The following is a 20,013-nucleotide window of genomic DNA, read 5'->3' as shown; positions in this document are numbered from 1 at the left end:
TTTTCCAACTCAGAAAGAATCCACCTTATCATCTACTTATTGAGATTGTAAATTCTACCTTCATGGTCAGATTACATCCCAACTCATCCCAGGAATTTTCATCTAACTATTCTGTTCTGATAGAGTATACTCTTCCCCCTTTCCCATTTCAAAATGTCATTGGCAATTATGTACTATGCAATTATAATTGCACTGGGTTTATATAATATACCATCACAAATACAGTAGTATCAATTTTTTCTAGCACAGAAACTTGTCAGCAGATATTTTATTTAAAGAAAATGTTTTATGTTAAATGCAGGGGATTAGAAAATGGGGGTGGGGACAGGACTGGAATTGTCGTACGACAAACTCTTTTCCAAACTCCTTAGACAATCCTTTTGCTCTCCCCTTCCCTACACCTCACTCTCCCCAAAATCTTATGGTTTCACCAAGAAATCCAGTTTTAAAATCACTGATCTAATCTGAGTGAACTGTCAAAGTAAAGTCACATTGTCAGAAAGCTCTTCCTCTCTCCTGATTGTATCTCATCTCTACCTACACCATATACTCCATATGCAGGACTCAGCGTTTGTGCCTACCAAAAAATCCCAACAGAGACAATCCTTTCTATGTAGATTTTGAGAATCTTAACTAACATCTGTGCTGCCTAAAACAGCTGGCACACTGGTGAGCACTCACTTACTCAAAACCTCTGAATTCTGGCAGAAATTGCTGTCTAGGTGTACTTTTTGAACTATTTCTTCCTTAATACTAAGATCTCTTAAGCAGAAAATTTTCAGAGTTTAGGAGCTCGGGCTTCTGGTCTGACGAACTGCTGTTTTCCAGCAACCAGCAGTGCCTTCTATGCAAGTTTAAGAGCAACTCCTAGTTAGGTACTTTAGTGAGGCACACACATATGCAGGAAGCCTCAGTCAAGCTGGTGGCACAGGAAAAGCCAAGACAAAAACTAAAACTATGCTGGCCAAACAGTGTTAAATTCTTCCTTGACTAGCTGAACCTGAAGCGAACTTTCTCTCCTTTGCCTAAGTCAATGATTTTCTATATATTTACCAATTAATCACATTCTGTTTTGTGGAACCTCTCCTGTATTTTGCATTTTAGTTGTTATTTAACTGACCAAATATGTCCCACGTCTGGGCTTAAACAAGTAAACTCTTTTTGTACTTGTTTATAATATTCCCCAAACACTCCAAAGAGTGTTGGTCACTAGGCTGTATCAAGTCTTCTATAGTGCCCTTCAGTTGTTTTTTGCTTCCATAGTTAGATGTAGGCTTCTATTACATTCATCCTGAACGTCTAACCTTTTTAAGGCAAGGAATACTCATTCAATAAGTACTTTCTAAATTGTAATTCTCATTCTTCTGTATTTTATGTAAGATTTTGCATGAGGAAGAACTCCAAATGTCTTTTTTGAGATAAATATGAGTTGGTATGTCCTTAATAAAAACTACAGAATTTTGTGTAGATGTTTACCTAACTGTTCTTTAACATAAAAGACGATGAACAATGAAGGCCAAAAACTGGAAGCACAGACTCTTGGGATACTCTCAGGAGTAGAGCAGGTGTGCAAGGTCAAAAACAATCCTTAATGCCCATAATCTGAATATAAATAATCAAATTCACTAGAGACTTATAAAGAGACAGATACTTTGTGGTTCATACACGCTCAAATTTAATGGAGTCTCACCTGACTGATAAATATATGGCAAATTTCACCAGCTTACTTCCGATAAACCTGAACTAATCTTTAATCATTACAAAATATTCATAACCTAATCCTTTTATCAAATTGACTACCACTGCAGGAGTCTCATGTGTTTGCACAATTAAAAGCCCCATGTTGGCTGTATATAATACAGCATTACATTTGATGCAAATCCTTTTCTACTGAAATAACTGCCATGCTGACAGCAGGAAGTAGCTGATAAGAAAGAAACAAGGCGTTGCTGATAGCATTCTTGATAACTGAACACCAATTCATAAGCAGGCAGCCCACGGCATATCACCCAAACATCTCTTTTAAAAACATCAAGGGAGTGTCCTCTTGCTGCATCTCATTCACAAAGTCAAGAAGTTTTCTTAAGAGGATAGGAAAGTGGGTAGGTAAATACAGAGAGCGGAGAAGGGAGGAAAGAGAGGGGTGGAAAAAAGGAAGAGACTGAAGGAGGGAGGAGATTTTAATACCCATCTGTGATTCTGGCACTAGAAACAAGGATAGATGACAGTACTTGCTGATATATCCTACATGCAGAAATGCTTAAAATTTTGGGACCATGTACCCTAAATATACCACCTTTTAACATTATCTATCCAGAAGAATGTGAACAAATGGACATGGAATGATGTACTACTCTGCTATGAAAACAGTGAACTTATTGTTTCAGTTTTCATGAAAGGTCTAAACACCTAGTGCTATTTTTTCCAAACTGACACACAGAGTTAAAAACAATCTTATTTAAAATATAATTTCTCTAGAACTATTCCATAATTTTGAGAAGTACAAAGAACACATCTTTGACAGACCCTTTTTTTTCTATAGCCTAAGTGCAAGACAAGAGCTCATGGTGCACGAAAGGATAAGAAAGCTGATGGAAATGCTACATGATCTATAAAAAATGTGGAAAAGGAGCCAGAACTTGACTAGCTTCCTTAACAGACCTACCAGTATTCTCTCAACTTGAGTATATTTTCCCAGGATTGCTCATCATTTTCCCCATCTCTACCAATTTTTGGAATTACGTTAGGATATAAGAGAGATTAGGTATTACAGTTATTTCTGTACATATCTTCTTCACTGGATTATCTTTGAAGGGTTAATGACTGTCTTAAGAATCTCAGAACCACCTGCAGTACCTGCAATGCTGTTTCTTATTCTACAATTTATTAACTATATCAACATCAGCCTATACACCTGAAAATATATATTCTCACCCAGTTGTTCATAAATGCCTTAGAGGGCTAGGCATATGAGCTTTCACACTGTAGAACTCAGTAATCATTTGGTGGCATTAATCGATGAATGAAAGATAAAATAATTTTCTGAAACCAAGCATGTTTCCATAATCATATGCTATAAACCGAATTAAATCTTTTCTGTTTTACATTTTATATAAGTTTTTAAAAATTACAATGAAGGTAGAAGAAGGCTTCCATTCTGTATTATACTCCTAACTTGAATTAGCTTCGTATCAGTAACTTGTCTGAAAGGCTCAGTTCATCATGACCTATAAAATGCTAGACTCAAGTGCTTTAAAATATCGCTAACACCACGTGCAGGCTTGGGAGTACAAGGCTGTGTGCTGTGAAGCAGCAAATACTGTGCTCTTTTGAAAAGCTAACATGCACTCTTATGCCACAGATATGAACAGGGTAAGCATATTAAATAATGGATGACTAGAAAAACATCCTTATCACTAAAGATCAAAGACACTGTACATATTATCATATTATACATATTAAAATCTAAGCAATTTTGAGTTTTTACATCTTGCAGAAGTTAAAGCTAAATGTGAGATTATCTTAATTTAATAAACTATATGAAATTGAATATTAAGTTACAGTTTTAGAATTATTTTTATTTGTAAAAGTATTGTAATACTTAAAGCAGTAGACTCACACATAACATTACATACCTTGTGGTAGAAATCATGCCAACTTATTAATCATGTTTGATATGTCATTATTAAGGAAAAAAAAAAGCTAGAAGATCTTGCTACTGCTCTTATCTTTGACCTTTAAAGTTTTCCATTTCAGCAACCTCATTAATGTCAAAATACCATCAGAATGTCTGTCCACTTTTAAATCCCTACAGCCTGGGCAATGCAAAATCTTTTGAGTTCAATCAAGAGTGCTTTCTTTCTGCATTCTTCTAAAAAGCTTAATAGAGCCACAAAGGCCAGAATATTATTTTTATTAAAGACAAAAAGAACCAACTGACAAAGATAAACTTTAGAACATAAAGCAAAGACATTTTTAGACTTGAATCGGGCAATGTTTTTTTTCTTTAAAAACTATGTTATTGCCAGGTTGTTAACAATGCATATAAACCAATACCACTGACAGCTGTTTTTATTACAAATATCAGTACCTTTCTTAAGTTGGGTAGCCCAGGAAGCAGGCTCTGAGGCAGAAGTTTCTGTGGAAGGTTCACCGGGAGTGCTCTCAGAACTATCAGTGAAGGGATGAGGGTAGAGTAAGAAGTTGCAAAAAAGCCCCAGAAAAAAAACCTCAGGGAGGGAGGCAGCTCTGGAGTTGGCAAAGTCCTTCAGAATGTCCCGAAATCAAGCAAAAAGGTATGGGGGCCAGGTCTTTGTACTGTGGCATTCTATGTGAGTTTCCCCTGGGAAGGGAGTTTAACAGCAGATCTGCTCAGCCCAGGGCAGTTCCTGGAGAAGGGTTCAGCTGTGCAACCCTCCTGGCTGCTCGGGAAAGACTGCCTGCTCCCAAATGCGAACGTTGAGTGCACACTACAATGTCTGTTCCAGAGCTGTAAATGTAGTGAGTTTTATAAACTGCTTTCAAACACAGTTCTTTTATACTTCTCATTTTAACAGCTTTTATTCTATTTTATCTTCTTGTATGCACTGACATGTCAATCCTGTTTACTAAGTGATATTCAACGGATTTCCTATAGAGCAATGAACCTTAACAGGCAGCTTTTAATTGGCCCACATAGGAAACCGCATTACTATTAATTCCACAGCTACAGCATAAAATAAAACCATGGCTTCTCAAACTCCAGAGCAATTAGACCTCTCGGCTATTTGGCTAACTCTGCTTCATGATACCCAATGCAGTTAATTATATTTTTTGATGTTAATAGTCTCTGTCAGTCTCAAGCATAACTTGTCTTTGATGAATATTTAAATTATATTTGAATAAAAAATAATCTTGGTTACATTTTTTATTCAGTAATCATCACAGCTTAATAAAGGTCTTCTTGTCAAGGGTTGAAATAAATGGCAATGCACATACAAAATGTCCTAAATCAACTTCTCAGATAATATACTTGTTATGACTTATCTGTTAAATATATACATACACATATATATGTATATATATACATGTATTTAAAACGTATAGTCTCGGCCACATAACAACCCACAATTAAGATTTCAAAAGTTACTTATAAACATTCTTTTAAATTATATATACAGAATTTCATGAATTAACAATGAGAAGATCTTAGGACAGGGTCACAGCACAATTTAAATACGGTAAAAATTACCAAATTAGAAAGTGTCCTAGAAAAATCAACACACATTCCCTTGTCTCCTCCTGCTGTATGGTTTTGGCAAGTTCCAGGAGTAGTAACCAAAACAAAATAAACTGATTTAATCAAAGTGGTTTTGATTATGGATCTCATATAAAAGCCCAATGAAATCATAACTAAAGAAAATAAATAATATTTTTTCCCACATAAATGGTGTAATGGGGGGGTTATAAAAGTAGGTAGAAAGTGGGGAAAGGGGAAGTAGGGGGCTGGGGAGTATAAAAGCAAAGCCCATTAGTATAATTTTTTTGAAATTTGTTTAGAACTCAGTTTAGAATCAGAGTAGAATAGGAAGCCTAAAGGATTACAATTTAAAACATCTTACTTTTGCAAATTTTACAAAAACATATGACTGTGTTACAAGTCCTAAGAAAGCTTTAGAAAATGCCTGTGCAAATAAAGGGACCTGAAGTTTAAAGCTTCATTAGCTTCTTGATAAATACACCTTTAGAGAAAAAGCAGTATTTTCACTCATTACAGGCGAGTTCTATAACAACAGTGTGTCTGTGTTCTGAAAAATGAAACTGGTGCTTCTCAAGCCAACTTAAAAAAAGTGACTCTCCTTTCAGATGATCCCTTCCCAGGTCATGGAGTGTGTGTTTGGGTGAGTTCTAAAAGCGCTTCTTTACTGGTTGAACACAACATCTGAAGAAACACAGGGAGAACTGTACCTTTATTAATTACACAATACATTTGAATGATTTATAAGAGATAAAGACATCTTAGAAAACTACAGAGTAACTTACTTCTTTGTGTTCATTCATAACCAAATTTACACTGGAAACATCTAAGAAAAATATATTAGATCTACACCTAATCGTGAAATTATAAGCAGCACTAAAAAATGTAACTAAATTAATATAATACATCTAAAGAAAATAAACAGCAAAATAAAAAGAATTTTTTTTTTAATCCGCAAGATTGAGCTAAATATGTATTAGTAAAATGTCATCGAAGCCTTAGGTACTCACAATAATTTTATATAGACTAAGTATTGATACAGGTGTATTTTTTGTTGTTGTTGCTGCTATTGCTAATATGGCCTAGGATTATAATTTCTATTATATGGAAAAATTAACAGGCCCACAACAAAGTTTAAACTGTGTTTTTCTTTAATATTTAACAACATATCTGTCTTAATTTAACAAAATTACTTAATAAGGTATATTACAAATGATACTGATTCATCATTGCTATCCTGCTTTTGGCATGGCAAAATAAAGCTCTTCAATTGCCAGGAAGAAAAAAGTAAAAGAATTTGGGAAAAACCAACAACTAAGGACACTTTCTCTACCAAATAATATACAGGAATTTTTTAATTAATTAGAATTTTTAATTAATTAGAAATCTCACTAAAACATACAAGGATAATAAGAATGGAATATTTTCAATATTACTCAAAACTAAATTTGGCCATTATTTATTAAATTATAAGATGTATTAAATAATAAATAATTTCAAAATTATTCCAGAGTGAAATTATTCCAAAGCTTCAATGAATGCACGTATTCATTTCCTGGTAATAAAAATGCTAATATGAGGTTGTACTGCATTATGCAAATAATTCCTAAATCTTAATAATGTTACAATTCACTATTCAGTCTTCATTTTTTATACTGGTAGAAAGTATGTATTATATTACATTTTATTAACATCTGGCTATGAGATTTGGGGATGGAAAAAAATAACAATATCAGAAAATGTTAAATACAAAGAAAAAATAGTGGCTATGTTGTGATTTTAAAGTCAAAAATACTATACCCTAGTTTGGTGAGTAGTATCTGAGATTTTAAAAGGTTGTGAGGAGCCACATAATATACAACTTGGTTTCTACTTGTCTGCCACAAAAGAGAAAGAAGGAAACCAAAGAATCAGAGAGGAAAATAGTCTACAGGGCTAACAGCCTACACAAACCACGGCCTCATCTATTCTGAGACCCAAAAAACTAGATGGTACCCAGCGACCACTACTGACCGTTCTAACCAGGGACATGTTGGATGGTCTCAGGTAGAACAGGAAGAAAATGTAGAACAAAGCTCAAATTCTTTATAAAAAAAAGTCCAGACTAACTGGGTGGCAGAGACTAGAGGAACCCCTGAGACTACTGCCCTGAGATGCCCTTTAATCTCTGAACCGAAACTACTCCCGGAGAGCACCTTTCAGCTAAAATAACAGGCTGTGTCATGAGATAGACACTGTCACCCATGAGCAGTGTGCTCCTTTAAAACTCATCTATATGAGGACCAAACAGTCAACATCTACCCTAAAGTAAAGATGAGAAAGGCATAGCAGGGAAGCTAGATTAATAAAAATGGAACAACCAGAATGAAAATGAGAAAGTTGACATACTGTGAAAAAGGTAACCAATGTCACTGAAGAATATGTATAGAAATTGTTAAATGGGAACCAAGTTTGCTGTGTAACTTTTACCAAAAACAAAATATTTAAAGAAGTCAAAAATAAGAATTTCATTTCTATTCTCTACAACTGTGATTAAAAATCTATTCTTATTTGTTCAAAGTATACCTTTTTAAAGGGATTCTTGTAGGCCAAATTTATACCCTGATATTCACTAGTATGCTATTAGAAATCAGACACATGTGCAAAAAAATTCATTATTCAAATGGATATTTTAAACAAGTCTTCAGTAACCTAGGCTAGTGTCCTTCCACTAAGTGAGTTAACATTTGTCCGGTATGTTTCAGTAATATAATATTGAATCAGATAAATTCTGTCAGAGTTGTCTAGCGCTGCTACCACAGAAATACCACAAACGGTAGCTAACAAACAGAAATTTATTTTCTCAATTTAGGAGGCTAAAAGTCTGAATTCAGCGCACTGGTTTCTGGGGAAGATTTTCTCTGTTGACTCTAGACCAAAGTCCGTGTCAATCAGGACAGCCTTTTCTCAGCTGCGTCCACAGGCAGGCCTCTATCTGGCCCTCGGCCCCTCTGCCCCTCAGCCTGATCTATGCCCTGCTCAGACAAATGTTACACAGCTCTTTAGTTCTACTGCTAAGTGCCCAGAAGGCACCCCGCTTTACCAGGAAGCCTCCTACCCAAAAGCACTCAGCTCTCTCTCACTCTGTGGGTTGGATCCTATGCCATTTTACACCAGTCTCTTGGTTCTGCTGCAGCCGTTTTTCTGCAGCCACTGCTTACCATCTTGCACCATGTCTGGTGTTACAGCTCTCTGTATCTCCTGGTTCTAAGTGCAGAGACCCCAGGTCTAAAGGACACACCCCACTTCCATCTATCCTTCTCGGTGGTATTCAGTTCCCTACTTCCGCTTGCTTTTCTCTCCTTCTGCATCTGGTAAGATAAAAGGTGTGACTCAAGTAAGGGCATGATTTGAATAAAGAGTGTTAAGGGAGGTGACTGGGGTAGGATGGTGACTTGAGACACATGCTCTAGTAAGGTGGTGACTCAGGATAAATCCCACCCTAGTCCTGCCTCATTAACGTAAGAGACAACTCACTCCCAAACAGGACCACAGGCAAAGAGGCTAAAGATTTATAACACATCACAAAATGGACAATAACCACATCAGATCACAAAATGGAGGACAGCCACACAATACTGGGAATCATGGCCCAGCCAACATATACTTTTGGTGGACACAATTAAATCCATAACATACACCCCCGTGACCCTCAAAAATTCAAGTCCTTGCCACTTGTAAAATACATTCGTCCCATCATATCATTCCAAAAGTCTTAAATCAACTCTGAGTCCAAAATCTCATCTTCTGCAAAATTCCTCTTCATCTGAGAACCTGTGAAATCTAAAATACAAGTTTATCTTCCTCCAAAGTACAATGGTAGAACAGGCACATGGTAGACATTTCCATCACAAATGGAAAAAAAGGCGTTACAGGCACCAAGCAACTCTAAAACCTGCAGAACAAATTACATTAGCTAATCATTTGGGCAATGGCCCTATCCTCCAGATTCTGGTATTATCCCTGCTCTCTGAATTCCGGATAGAGATCCCTTGGCCCTGGGCTTCAGCTCTGCCTTCCAGGCCCACGGGGGTGGCAACACTGTTCCCTTGGCTTTGGGCGGCCCCATCCTCCGAGTCCACCTGAGTGGCAACCCACCTCCTTGGGCCCCAGCAGACTCTGTTCTTCTGATGAGTGGACATGGCAGCTTCATACCCTCTGCTTTGGGCAGCAGCCCCATCTTTCTGGCAACAGCAACACCACACTCTGAAAGTGAGTTGGTGAAGATCTGACTCTGAAATCTAGAAGCCCGTGGCCCCACCCTTTTAAACCCAGCAGGCTGTGGTTCCACTCTTTGAAATCGAGACAGCCCTTCTTCTTGTGTTCCTTCCAACAGTTATGCTGTTCTCTGAGTTGGTCCAGGGATGGTCCTTTTCTTTTCCTGGAGGACAACAGATGTAGCTCCTTTGGCCTGTTTCCTGCCTGTAGAATCCCAATAGGCAAAACAGCATTCTTCTCTTTTGTTCTTTCTCTATCCCCTTCAGTCTAAGCTAATAGGTTTTCTGCTGTGATAGTTGGTTAGATCCATCAGACACAGGCTTTATCTCTTTAACAACAGATTGTGCAGCCACATCCTTGGTGAACATTCCAGGACATGTGTCCTTAGTTTGTACAACAGAGTTTTCCAAATCCTGTAAGTTTTGTTTCCATTTTGTACAGTTCACTTTTAAGTCCATCTCTTTTCTCTCACATTTCACTATAAGTACGAAGGAGAGACCACGTGGTCCCTTTAAGACACTGCTTAGAAATCTCATCAGCCAGATATCCAAGTTCATCACTTAGAAGTTCAACCCTCCACCAAATATTTGAACATAATTCAGAGAAGTTCCTTGCCATTGCATAAAAAGCGTTTCTCTTCCTGCACTGCCAATTAACATGTTCATCATTTTCTTTTAAAGCTTCACCAGAAGCACATTTAATGTCCATAACTCTACTAACAGTCTCCTCAAGGAAATCTGGGCTTTTACTATTAGGCACCTTTTTTTTTTTTACTATTAGGCACCTTAAAATTCTTCCAGCCTCTACCCATTAATCAATTCTAAAAGCGCTTCTACATTTTCAGTATCTGTTAAAGTACCACCCCACTGTTTTGGTTCCAAATTAACACAATTAACTTATTTATATTTCATAAATGGAATCCGGAGCCCTGGTGGCACAGTGGTTAAATGTTCAGCTGTTAACCAAAAGGTCAGCTGTTCAAATCCACCAGCCACAACTTGGAAACTCTAGGGGCAGTTAGACTCTGTCCTACAGGGTCGCTGTGAGTCAGAATCGGCTGGATAGCAACAGGTTTTTAGATGGAAACCAGTATTTTAAATGAACAGTAGGGAATGTTTAAGTAAGAAACTACAAAGACTATAACTAATATGTGTGAGTGTCCTGTTATTGTTGTTAGGTGCCCTTGAGTTGGTTCCAACTCATAGCGACCCTATGCACAACAGAAAAAAACACTGCCTGGTCCTGCGCCATCCTTACCAATGTTGTTATGCTTGAGCCCACTGTTGCAACCACTGTGTCAATCCATCTTGTTGAGGGTCTTCCTCTTTCAAGGTGACACTGTACCAAGCATGATGTCCTTCTCCACGGACTGATCCCTCCTGATAACACATGCAAAGTATGTGAGACATAGTCTCACCATTCTTGCTTCTAAGGAGCGTTCTGGTTGTACTTCTTCCAAGACAGGCCTGATAGTTCTTCTGGCAGTCCACGGTATAGTCAATATTCTTCACTAACACCATCATTCAAAGGCATCAATTCTCCTTTGGTCTTCCTTATGCATTGTCCAGCTTTCGCATGCAGAAGAGGCGACTGAAAAATACCATGGCTTGGGTCAGGTGTACCTTAGTCCTCAAGGTGACATCTTTTTAACACTTTAAAGAGGTCTTTTGCAGCAGATTTGCCCAATGCAATGCGTCATCTGATTTCCTGACTGCTATTTTCATGGGTGTTGATAGTGGACCCAAGTAAAATGAAATCCTTGACAAGTTCAATGTTTTCTCCATTTATCATGAACGTTGCTTGTTGGTCCAGTTGTGAGGATTTTTTTTTTCCTTACAGATACTATTTAAATAACAATTTCATCCATAATACTCATCCCTAAAATGAGGAAGCTAGACTAAATCATCTTTAAAACTATGAAAAAAATTATTGTTATGTATAGGTCAAATGAATTGCTCACATTCATTTTATTTTGAGCCTATCTCTTTACCTATCCACTTTGATTTCCAAAATAAAGACAAGGTGGAAACGAGATATGCCTTTGTTTTTAAACACTAACTTCCCCTTTCCTACTACTATCTGCATCTGTACAAAAATAAAAGCAAGTCATGTTAGAAATTCAAACTTTTAAAGTATTATCCAAGCCTCTAAATTTCACTGAATGATCTAAAAAGCAGCTCTGAGTCAAAAAGCACACGATAAATGTGAATTGCTCCTTAGGGGATACCGAAGACCAGTAATGTAGTGTTTGTTTCCCAGGGAAAATGGTTCTGACTTCTAAGGCCAATAGAAATAATACAAAAGGTAAAACCCTACATATTAATGGAAAGTATCAGTGAAGTCCACCAAAACACACTGGTATCCTAAGGGTCTTTGTGATTCAGTAATAGATTCAATTTACTAATTTTTATAAAGAAGGAGAAAGAGAGGACCCTGTACAGAAGAATCTTTGGTGTCCCACTGTTTCTTTTTTCTGTATTTGACAAGCAGGGTCATGAGGGATATTTAGATATCCCTTCTAAGCCATTTTATGATTTATTAGTATTTCCTGCACACTAAATGTGAATGTTTAATATGGTCCATGTTTATTACTGCCAGTAGTCTCCTCTTCCAGTAATGAGTGCTTTAGTTTAAATGCCCATCAGCAAAGTGACATGCAAGTATGTGTCCAATTAGATATACCAAATAGAGCTTTAATGGTTATTTATTATGATACTAAGGTTCAAGAGTCTGCTAGTAACTTTTCAAATCCTTGGTCTAAGAATGTGTTTGTAATATCAGTTAGTTGTCATGAAACAACTCAGCCAACAGTGAGAGAATTAGCGGAAATCCATCACCTGATAGAAAATAATCCAAATACACTGCACAGAGATGATGGGTTAGTATGCTGCATCTGAGTTATTTATATTTCCCCTGATGCACATCATCCTAATGGACAAATGGCTGGTAAACCTGACACCACAGATAGACAAAAGCACTTGGAATAAACACCATAAGGGCAAGAATGTACTTTCTCAGAAGTGGAAGGCTTAGATCCAATGAAAATGCCTAAGCTTCACTAAACAAATACACTAAGCAGAGAAAAGTACCCCTGACTAGTAGGCATATACCAACTCCCAACATATTATGAAACATTAAATTAAGCGAAAAGGCAGGTTGTGTTATTTTCCACCCCTCTAAAAAAATGCCATTAGTGAGGGAGGGAGGTGAAAAAGACCTTGTAAAGACAGATTTAAATTTTGATTGTTCCCTTATAAAGGAAGATCAGGAAACAAAAATGAATTCAACAACGCTTCCATAATGCTCTGACTTGGATACAAAGCTTCTTTATGAAGACAGAATGATCAATATAAAAGCTGAGAGGAGCGTATGGAAGGGTAGTATACACACGTTGAAATCTACAATCATGAAGTCTGCCTGAGCACACTGGCAGAACTATGCTGCATTTTGATGGATTTTCTGGGTTAAATTCTGAGCCACTTCCAACATTCACAAGTTCCCATAGTAAGGTTTGATATGTGTCTTTAAATGTCTCCTTCCTTTAAACATTGTATACACACTTAATATCTATCCACTCATCTGAAAATAAGAAAAGTGTATAAAATACCCACATTGCAACTAAAATTCAAAGTCATTTAAGAATAAGTTTTCATACTACTAAAATATTAATGAATGAGGTTCGAGAATAGACAATCTGAGGTTTCAACCCCCATGGCAAATAATTCAACCTTTCTTAAAGATTCGTAAAGTAAAAAGAAGAATACCATACTGTCATTCCATCCCGGGGATATTTTTAAAACAGATAAGGAGAATATATAGTACGCTGCTGTGTGGCCAAAGTGTACTGACTGCAATGACAGTTGATTCCCCACATGTAATGAAGGGGAGTTAGAATACATTGAGCCCCGAGTTTCTCAGCAGCTCTAACAATCTAGTATTTAAGAACTCTACAAGCAATGTCCTATATTTTTTCTTTTCCATAGAGGGCCCCAGCTATGTGCCTTGGCTGTCAGGAAGAAGAGGAGGTAGCAGGGACAGAGGAGAGGATCATTCATTCTACTTATGCCGGGTAAGGCCTGCATGGTCCCTTACATGCAGCTACACTTCTAACTGCATGCCTTGAGCACATCCGCAATGCTCCAGCCTTGCTACATCTTCTGTAGAGTCATGGAATGTGGAAATTTAGCATATACCTACAAAATGAAGCATCTCTTCGAATTCTCACACACACAAGAAATCATCACATTTGAATTACTCTTGGATTAAAAATGTTAAATATAATGCAATTCTTTGTAGATAATCTGTTGGGACATTGATATGTTTGGAAAAGGGAAATCTGAGATTAGAAGTTTTATGAAATAGGGTATTAGATGGTCATAGATTAATCCAGTTCCTACGTATAAGTGCTTACTTCCATTATCCCAACCTCCCAGAAAAGAGCTAGGTTCTAAAATTCAACTTTGTCATTCACCTCGCTCAATTCAATTAAACTGTATTCAAATTCTAGAACTTAGATTTTTTTTTTCTTTCCCCTTAAGATAAAAATCCCTGAATTGTACCCCTATTTTCTAAATTGTGATCATATATTTATTCACTGTCTGGTTCCATGCAAATCCAGAAGTCTTCAAGGCTGAAAGATATCTTCTTCAGTTCTATCCTGAAATTCTCTTATCTTAAAAATTTTAATGTGTTCTTTTATTTGAGTTGTCTAAATAGAATAAAAATCTTTAACACAAATGAGAAAAATAATGTATCACTTTGACTACTGGCTTGAAGACACTATCCTCTTACACCTAGTCCAGCTTCCTTGATGGCAAATTTACCTCTGCCCCGTAAATGCAGATGTTTCTCTAAGGTTTCTGTATGTTTACACTACATGATCTCTGTGGGTAATATCTTCTCTTTCCATGCAACTATCTATGTTTATGTCTGCTTCATCTCTATGTTTTTCTTTGACCACTCTTGTGAGTGCCAAAGCTGTATAAACAATCACCTGAGGAACTATTTATTTCTATGCTACCTTTTTCCCAAATACGTTTAAAGGAGGTTAAATAGGCAGTATGACAAACACAAATAAACTAAATTATATTCAATAAAATAAGAAACCTATCACAGTTATGCTATGAGATCTAAAAGTGGGCTGTGAGATCTAAAAGTGGCTAAAATTTTTGAAGCATCTAGACTAGTTTCCTCAGTTTAGGGCACAACTGTACTTTCCTTGGGAAATTTCATTACCAAAAAATAATTATATGGGGAGAGGGGATTTCAATCAATTAAACAAAGTACACCTTTCTCTACCATAGGGAATAACTATGTAAAAGAGAACTATTTAACTATACAGTTGTCATTACTTGCTTGGGAGTAGTTTACATTACTTTTAGTATCTCTTTGTATTTATAGAGGCATACTTGTGGTTAAGTGCTACGGCTGCTAACCAAAGGGTTAGCAGTTCGAATCTGCCAGGCGCTCCTTGGAAACTCTATGGGGCGGTTCTAATCTGTCCTATAGGGTCGCTATGAGTCGGAATCGACTTGACGGCACTGGGTTTGGTTTTTTGGGGCTTTACTCCTGCACATATATTATGAATTAAGACTCTATGAAACAGGATCTACCATGTACAATAACCTTACATTTATTATTTGGGAAGGGAAAAAAAACTAAATATTTACATATTTATTTTCAGATTGCTCAGCCAAAGCACTAAAAGCAGAATCTCAAGCAGAAAACTATCTTGATGAAAATGAACAGACCCTTAAGAGTACAGAAGATGAATAAAGGGACAGTTGTAAACAAGACTGGAAGCAAATATGAAGAACAGATCTCAGGTACAATTCAGTACTTCACTTTAAGACACTAACTAGACTGTCCTGAGTACTACAAAGAACCAAGATAGTTGGCAAAACTCTAATTTTATCAACTACTTCAGAGTAGCAGAGGTTTGGTTTTAATGAATTCAAAGTGCTACAACCATTTTGTAGTTTTTAAGATGCCTGACTACAATTCTCTTTAAAGAGTTGTGATTATTCCATAAAATACATCATTTTAGGAAAGAATTCCATTTCTCAATTTTTAGGATGAGCCTTCAATATACTTATAAGACAAATATACTATCAGCTACTAACAGAATTTGGTTTCACACTTTTAAAAGAGCAAGAAACAGAAAATGGAGAATGAGTGAGTAGCAAGTATTAATACTTTTACCACCACCACAGTCTGAATTACAAGTGTATTCACTTACTTGAGTCTCTACCACTAAAGTGATGATGGCTGGAGAAGGGAGTAAAAAGCCTCGAGATATAATATAAAAACATTTTAATGGTACTAAAATTTCTGTGCCTATATGTAAAGAGAGAGGTCTTTCAAATTTAATTTTAAAATCTAATGCTTTTATTTGTCCTTTCCAAAGAGAGATTTTTCTACATTAAAGGAAAAAAAAAAAAAAACACATCTATCCTTTCTACTTTATTGAATACCACATTCTTTTCAGGATTATGAATGAAAAAATTGCCAAATTGTTACAAGTGAACATTTGGTGAACATAACTCAAGTTTTTTGTTTAATACTGAAGGGCCATTCTTAGATAACACCCCCACAAACAGTGACAAAGTAGTCTATACACCTAATAATTATTCAATAACAATTCAGATACAAAAATACTGCCTATTTTCCTATAGCTACGTGCAACTATGTGCCAGTCAAATGTGACAGAATATGTTGTTGGTTGTTGTTAGCTGCTGAAAATAATTCAAAAACAGTTGGCAGAATGTAAATGATATTAAGAATGTGGTACTTAAAAGCATTCACTAGGAAACTAATTTTGAAGTCCTCTTAACATTGTCTTTCTTTTCAATCAAGTGTTCACATTTAAATTGTCATTGTGTTTTTTCAATAATTAAAGCCATCAGTATAATACAACAATTGATAAATGGAGTTTCTATAAATGAAAAAACCAAACCCACTGCCATCAAGTCGATTCCGATTCATAGCGACCCTATAGGACAGAGTGGAACTGCCCCCGTAGAGTTTCCAAGAAGTGCCTGGTGGATTTGAACCACTGACCTTTTGGTTAGCAGTCATATCTCTTAACCACTATACCACCAGGGTTTCTGGAGTTTCTACAGCTGGTTTTAAATTAGTTTTTCCATGTTTTCCTTCACTGCTTCGTATCACCTTCTGATGTTTGCATTGTGCCTATACTGACCCGTGTCTATAAAATTTGCTATTCTACTTTAAGGTGAACTAGTAAATAAGCTAGAAAGTTGGTCAGAATATTGTGTACAAAATGGGGGGAATAGGTGGCGGGTTTGTGTGTGTAAACGTATGTATTATTTAGTCTAAGGGGCAGGGAGAATGGACTAGAAAGGTGAAGGTATTCCTAGGAAACAATATAAAAACTATAGTATATAGTAAACTGTGATACACAAATGTCTGTTCAGAAGGTCTCTGAATATAACTGATATTGATTATAACTATATGCATATACTAGTTGCTTACAGAATAAAATGAATGAATGAACTAACAAATTAAGCCTACCAGCCTCATTTAAAAAATATTTCTTCTAAAACCAAATATGATGACGCCCTTTTTTCTCTTCCTAAAACTATGTAGCATTTCTCAGATGTCATTTATCACATTTTGTCCTGAATTATTTTGTTGTTATAGTTGGCTGCTGCTTTGACTCACAGCAAACCCCTGTGTCAGAGCATATCTGCCCCACTGGGCTTTCTAGGCTGTAATCTTTACGGAAGCAGACTGTTAGGTCTTTCTCCGGTGGAGTCGCTGGGTGAGTTCATACCACCAATCTTTTGGTTAGCAGCCCAGCAATCAACTGCTGTGCCACCAGGGCTCCTCTGAATTATTTTAAGAGGTACCATTTACATAGTTCTACAATTTATAAAGAGCTTTCATATCTAGTACACAAAATAAACCAATATATGGATAATATTGCTCACCTTTTGTAGTTAATGAACTGGAGTTTAATCTTACTGAAGTAGCTAAAGACAAATTTACAACCAACTCTGTAAATCCTCTATAGGAACTACTACAGTGCCTCGGATAAATAATCAAATTCTATCTTGTCCTGAACTTGAATTCTCCTTATTACACACAAAAAAAGGACTCAAATCTAAATTTTGTAAGAAAGTTCGCCTCTTGTTTTATCTTTAAAATCATCATGAGCAATATACAGGAAAATAAAAGGAAAAGAATGGTTTGGATCATAAAGTACAGAACCTAATTCCAACTAAATAGTACCTGAAGAGGAATTCCCTATTTAGTATTCAGAAATACATTTTCCATCTCGCCTTAACACATCTGTTATATCGATGATTCTCTCTGAGCTAATGATACTTTTCTAACAAGGTGGTATCGCAAACACTGAGTAAATCGAAATCTGCTAGGAAAGACAGGTTTAATCCGTAAAAATGATTTTATGTACAGTCTCACAAAGGAAACAAGGGATTCTACACTTAGCTATATGCTTAGCAATTACTGCCACAGAGTTAGCCATTTAAAGATTCTTGATATTACAGAAAGTGTTTTAAAATGTTGAAGCTCTAAAAAAAGCAAATCCCATTTGAAACATTACTCTTATTCTTTATGATACAGAAAACCACAAGAAACATGCTTTCTGATACACATGTCAATCTATATAAAAATGATGTAGATTTGAGTATTAATAACTTTACAGTATAAAGTAGAATTCAACATTCCCGTGTAAAACCCTCACATTAGTAAACAGGCTGAGACATGGACTGTATCTACACACTTTGGACTTATTATATAATTATTTTACTAAAATGGATGTAACAGCTAAAATGGAATAGTACATGAGTATTTACCTTTGTGTCATAATTTTAAAGGCATCTGGGAGGTAGCAGTCTGTATTCTCCATCTGAAATGGGTCAGCATCACAAATCTTGTCATCTGTCCGACCGTAGTTAGCGCTCTCAATCATGATCACATCACTTCCTGGACATCGCAGGTCTATAGAATAACCTTCACAGGAAAGTTCTCGCCTCACTAACCCAAATGGTAAAGCTGCTCTGCTGAAACCTTTTTAAAAAAAGAAAGAAAAATAAACTTATAAAGTAAATTATTTTAATAAGGCATTTTCAAAATAATATGATTCATGTCTACATTCAATTGAAGAGGTGTCACAAAGTTTTTTGGGGACGGGGAGAGGGGGTTCTTACCTAATCATTTTAAATTTACTCCAACAAAATATTTTCCATATAACCTAGTCATAATTAAGTGGTTCTTTTTGAGCAAATCCAAAGAAAAATGACAAATTTAAGCAATGGATTCATAAATAATGACAAGTTTTACAAATACAGAATGTGACAACTCACAATGGGACAATCTTCATTTGTGCAATGAAATAAAACTTTTGTAATACACAGGCCTTACTTTCTCATTTATGTATACACATTAACTGTTTTTAGCAGCATTATCTTAGTTTTGTCCTAGCAGTTTTTTCCCAAAATATCAGTAAGATGCATAGGACAATAATATACTTATTACAGGATAACGTATTTCAGTTTATAGGTAAAAAAAAAAAAATGGAAACCCTGGTGGTGTAGTGGTTAAGTACTACAGCTGCTAACCAAAGGGTCAGCAGATCAAATCCGCCAGGCGCTCTTTGGAAACTCTATGGGGCAGTTCTACTCTGTCCTATAGGGTCACTGTGAGTTGGAATCGACTCGACAGCACTGGGTTTTTTTTTGTTTGGTTTTTATTTACAACTGGATCCTGGGTGGCACAATTGGTTAAGCACTTGACTACTAGCCAAAAGGTTGGTGGTTTGAACCCAACCAGAGAAGCCTCCAAAGAAATGCTTGGCGATCAGCTTCCGAAAGGTCACAGCCTTGAAAACTCTATGGAGCACAATTCTACTATGCAATACGTGAGGTCGCCTTGAGTTGAAATCAACTCGATGACAACTCTTTTTTGTTCTTCCTGTTTGTCTTTTCTGGCAGGATGGGGATTTATTTAAAACTGACATCAGTGAAATGTTTCAGCCAATGGACATTCAAAGGGGCCAGCATGACTGAAATCCAATCCAACAAGGTGAATGACCCAATATGGGCAAAATTTCTCTAAGATGCAGTTTTGTCATCCGCAAAATGGAAACGAAACATCCGTAACATTCATTACTTTTCCTATCTGCTTGACTCTGCAATAAAATAATGTACATAAAAGCATTTAATAAAACTTGTTGCTGCTCTATGCCATCAAGCTGGTTCCGATTCACAGCCACCCTCTATGACAGAGCAGAAATGCCTGCCCGCAGGGTTTCCTAGGCTGTAGTCTTTACAAGAACATCACCCCGCTTGCCTCCCATGGGGCCACTGATGGGTTCCAATTGCCAACCTTCCAGTTAGCAGCCGAGCGTTTAACCATTGCACCTCCAGGACTCCTTTCATAAAAATTACTCTATATATTTATGTATGGGGGAAGGAAAAAAAAAGGAGGTATTAAGGAGAGTGTACACTACCATCATTTACGGGTGCTGTGAAAAA

General features: G+C 36.5%; 1 protein-coding gene across 12 annotated transcripts in view; it reads right to left on the bottom strand.

Annotated features, from left to right (window-relative positions):
- The window catches only part of ADGRL2 (adhesion G protein-coupled receptor L2), a 206,363-nt gene that overhangs the window by 66,446 nt on the left and 119,904 nt on the right, over nt 1–20,013 (bottom strand). For all 12 annotated transcript variants that reach the window (XM_023549432.2, XM_064282154.1, XM_003411217.4 and 9 more), the window contains one exon: nt 18,334–18,547. In XM_023549432.2, the coding sequence (XP_023405200.1) occupies nt 18,334–18,547 (214 nt within the window). The remainder of the gene's footprint in view (nt 1–18,333; nt 18,548–20,013) is intronic.

Source organism: Loxodonta africana, chromosome 3, assembly GCF_030014295.1.
Source record: "Loxodonta africana isolate mLoxAfr1 chromosome 3, mLoxAfr1.hap2, whole genome shotgun sequence".
Taxonomy (NCBI): domain Eukaryota; kingdom Metazoa; phylum Chordata; class Mammalia; order Proboscidea; family Elephantidae; genus Loxodonta; species Loxodonta africana.
The sequence above is the reverse complement of the archived record's forward strand: the minus strand, read 5'-3'. Positions and strand labels throughout refer to the sequence as shown.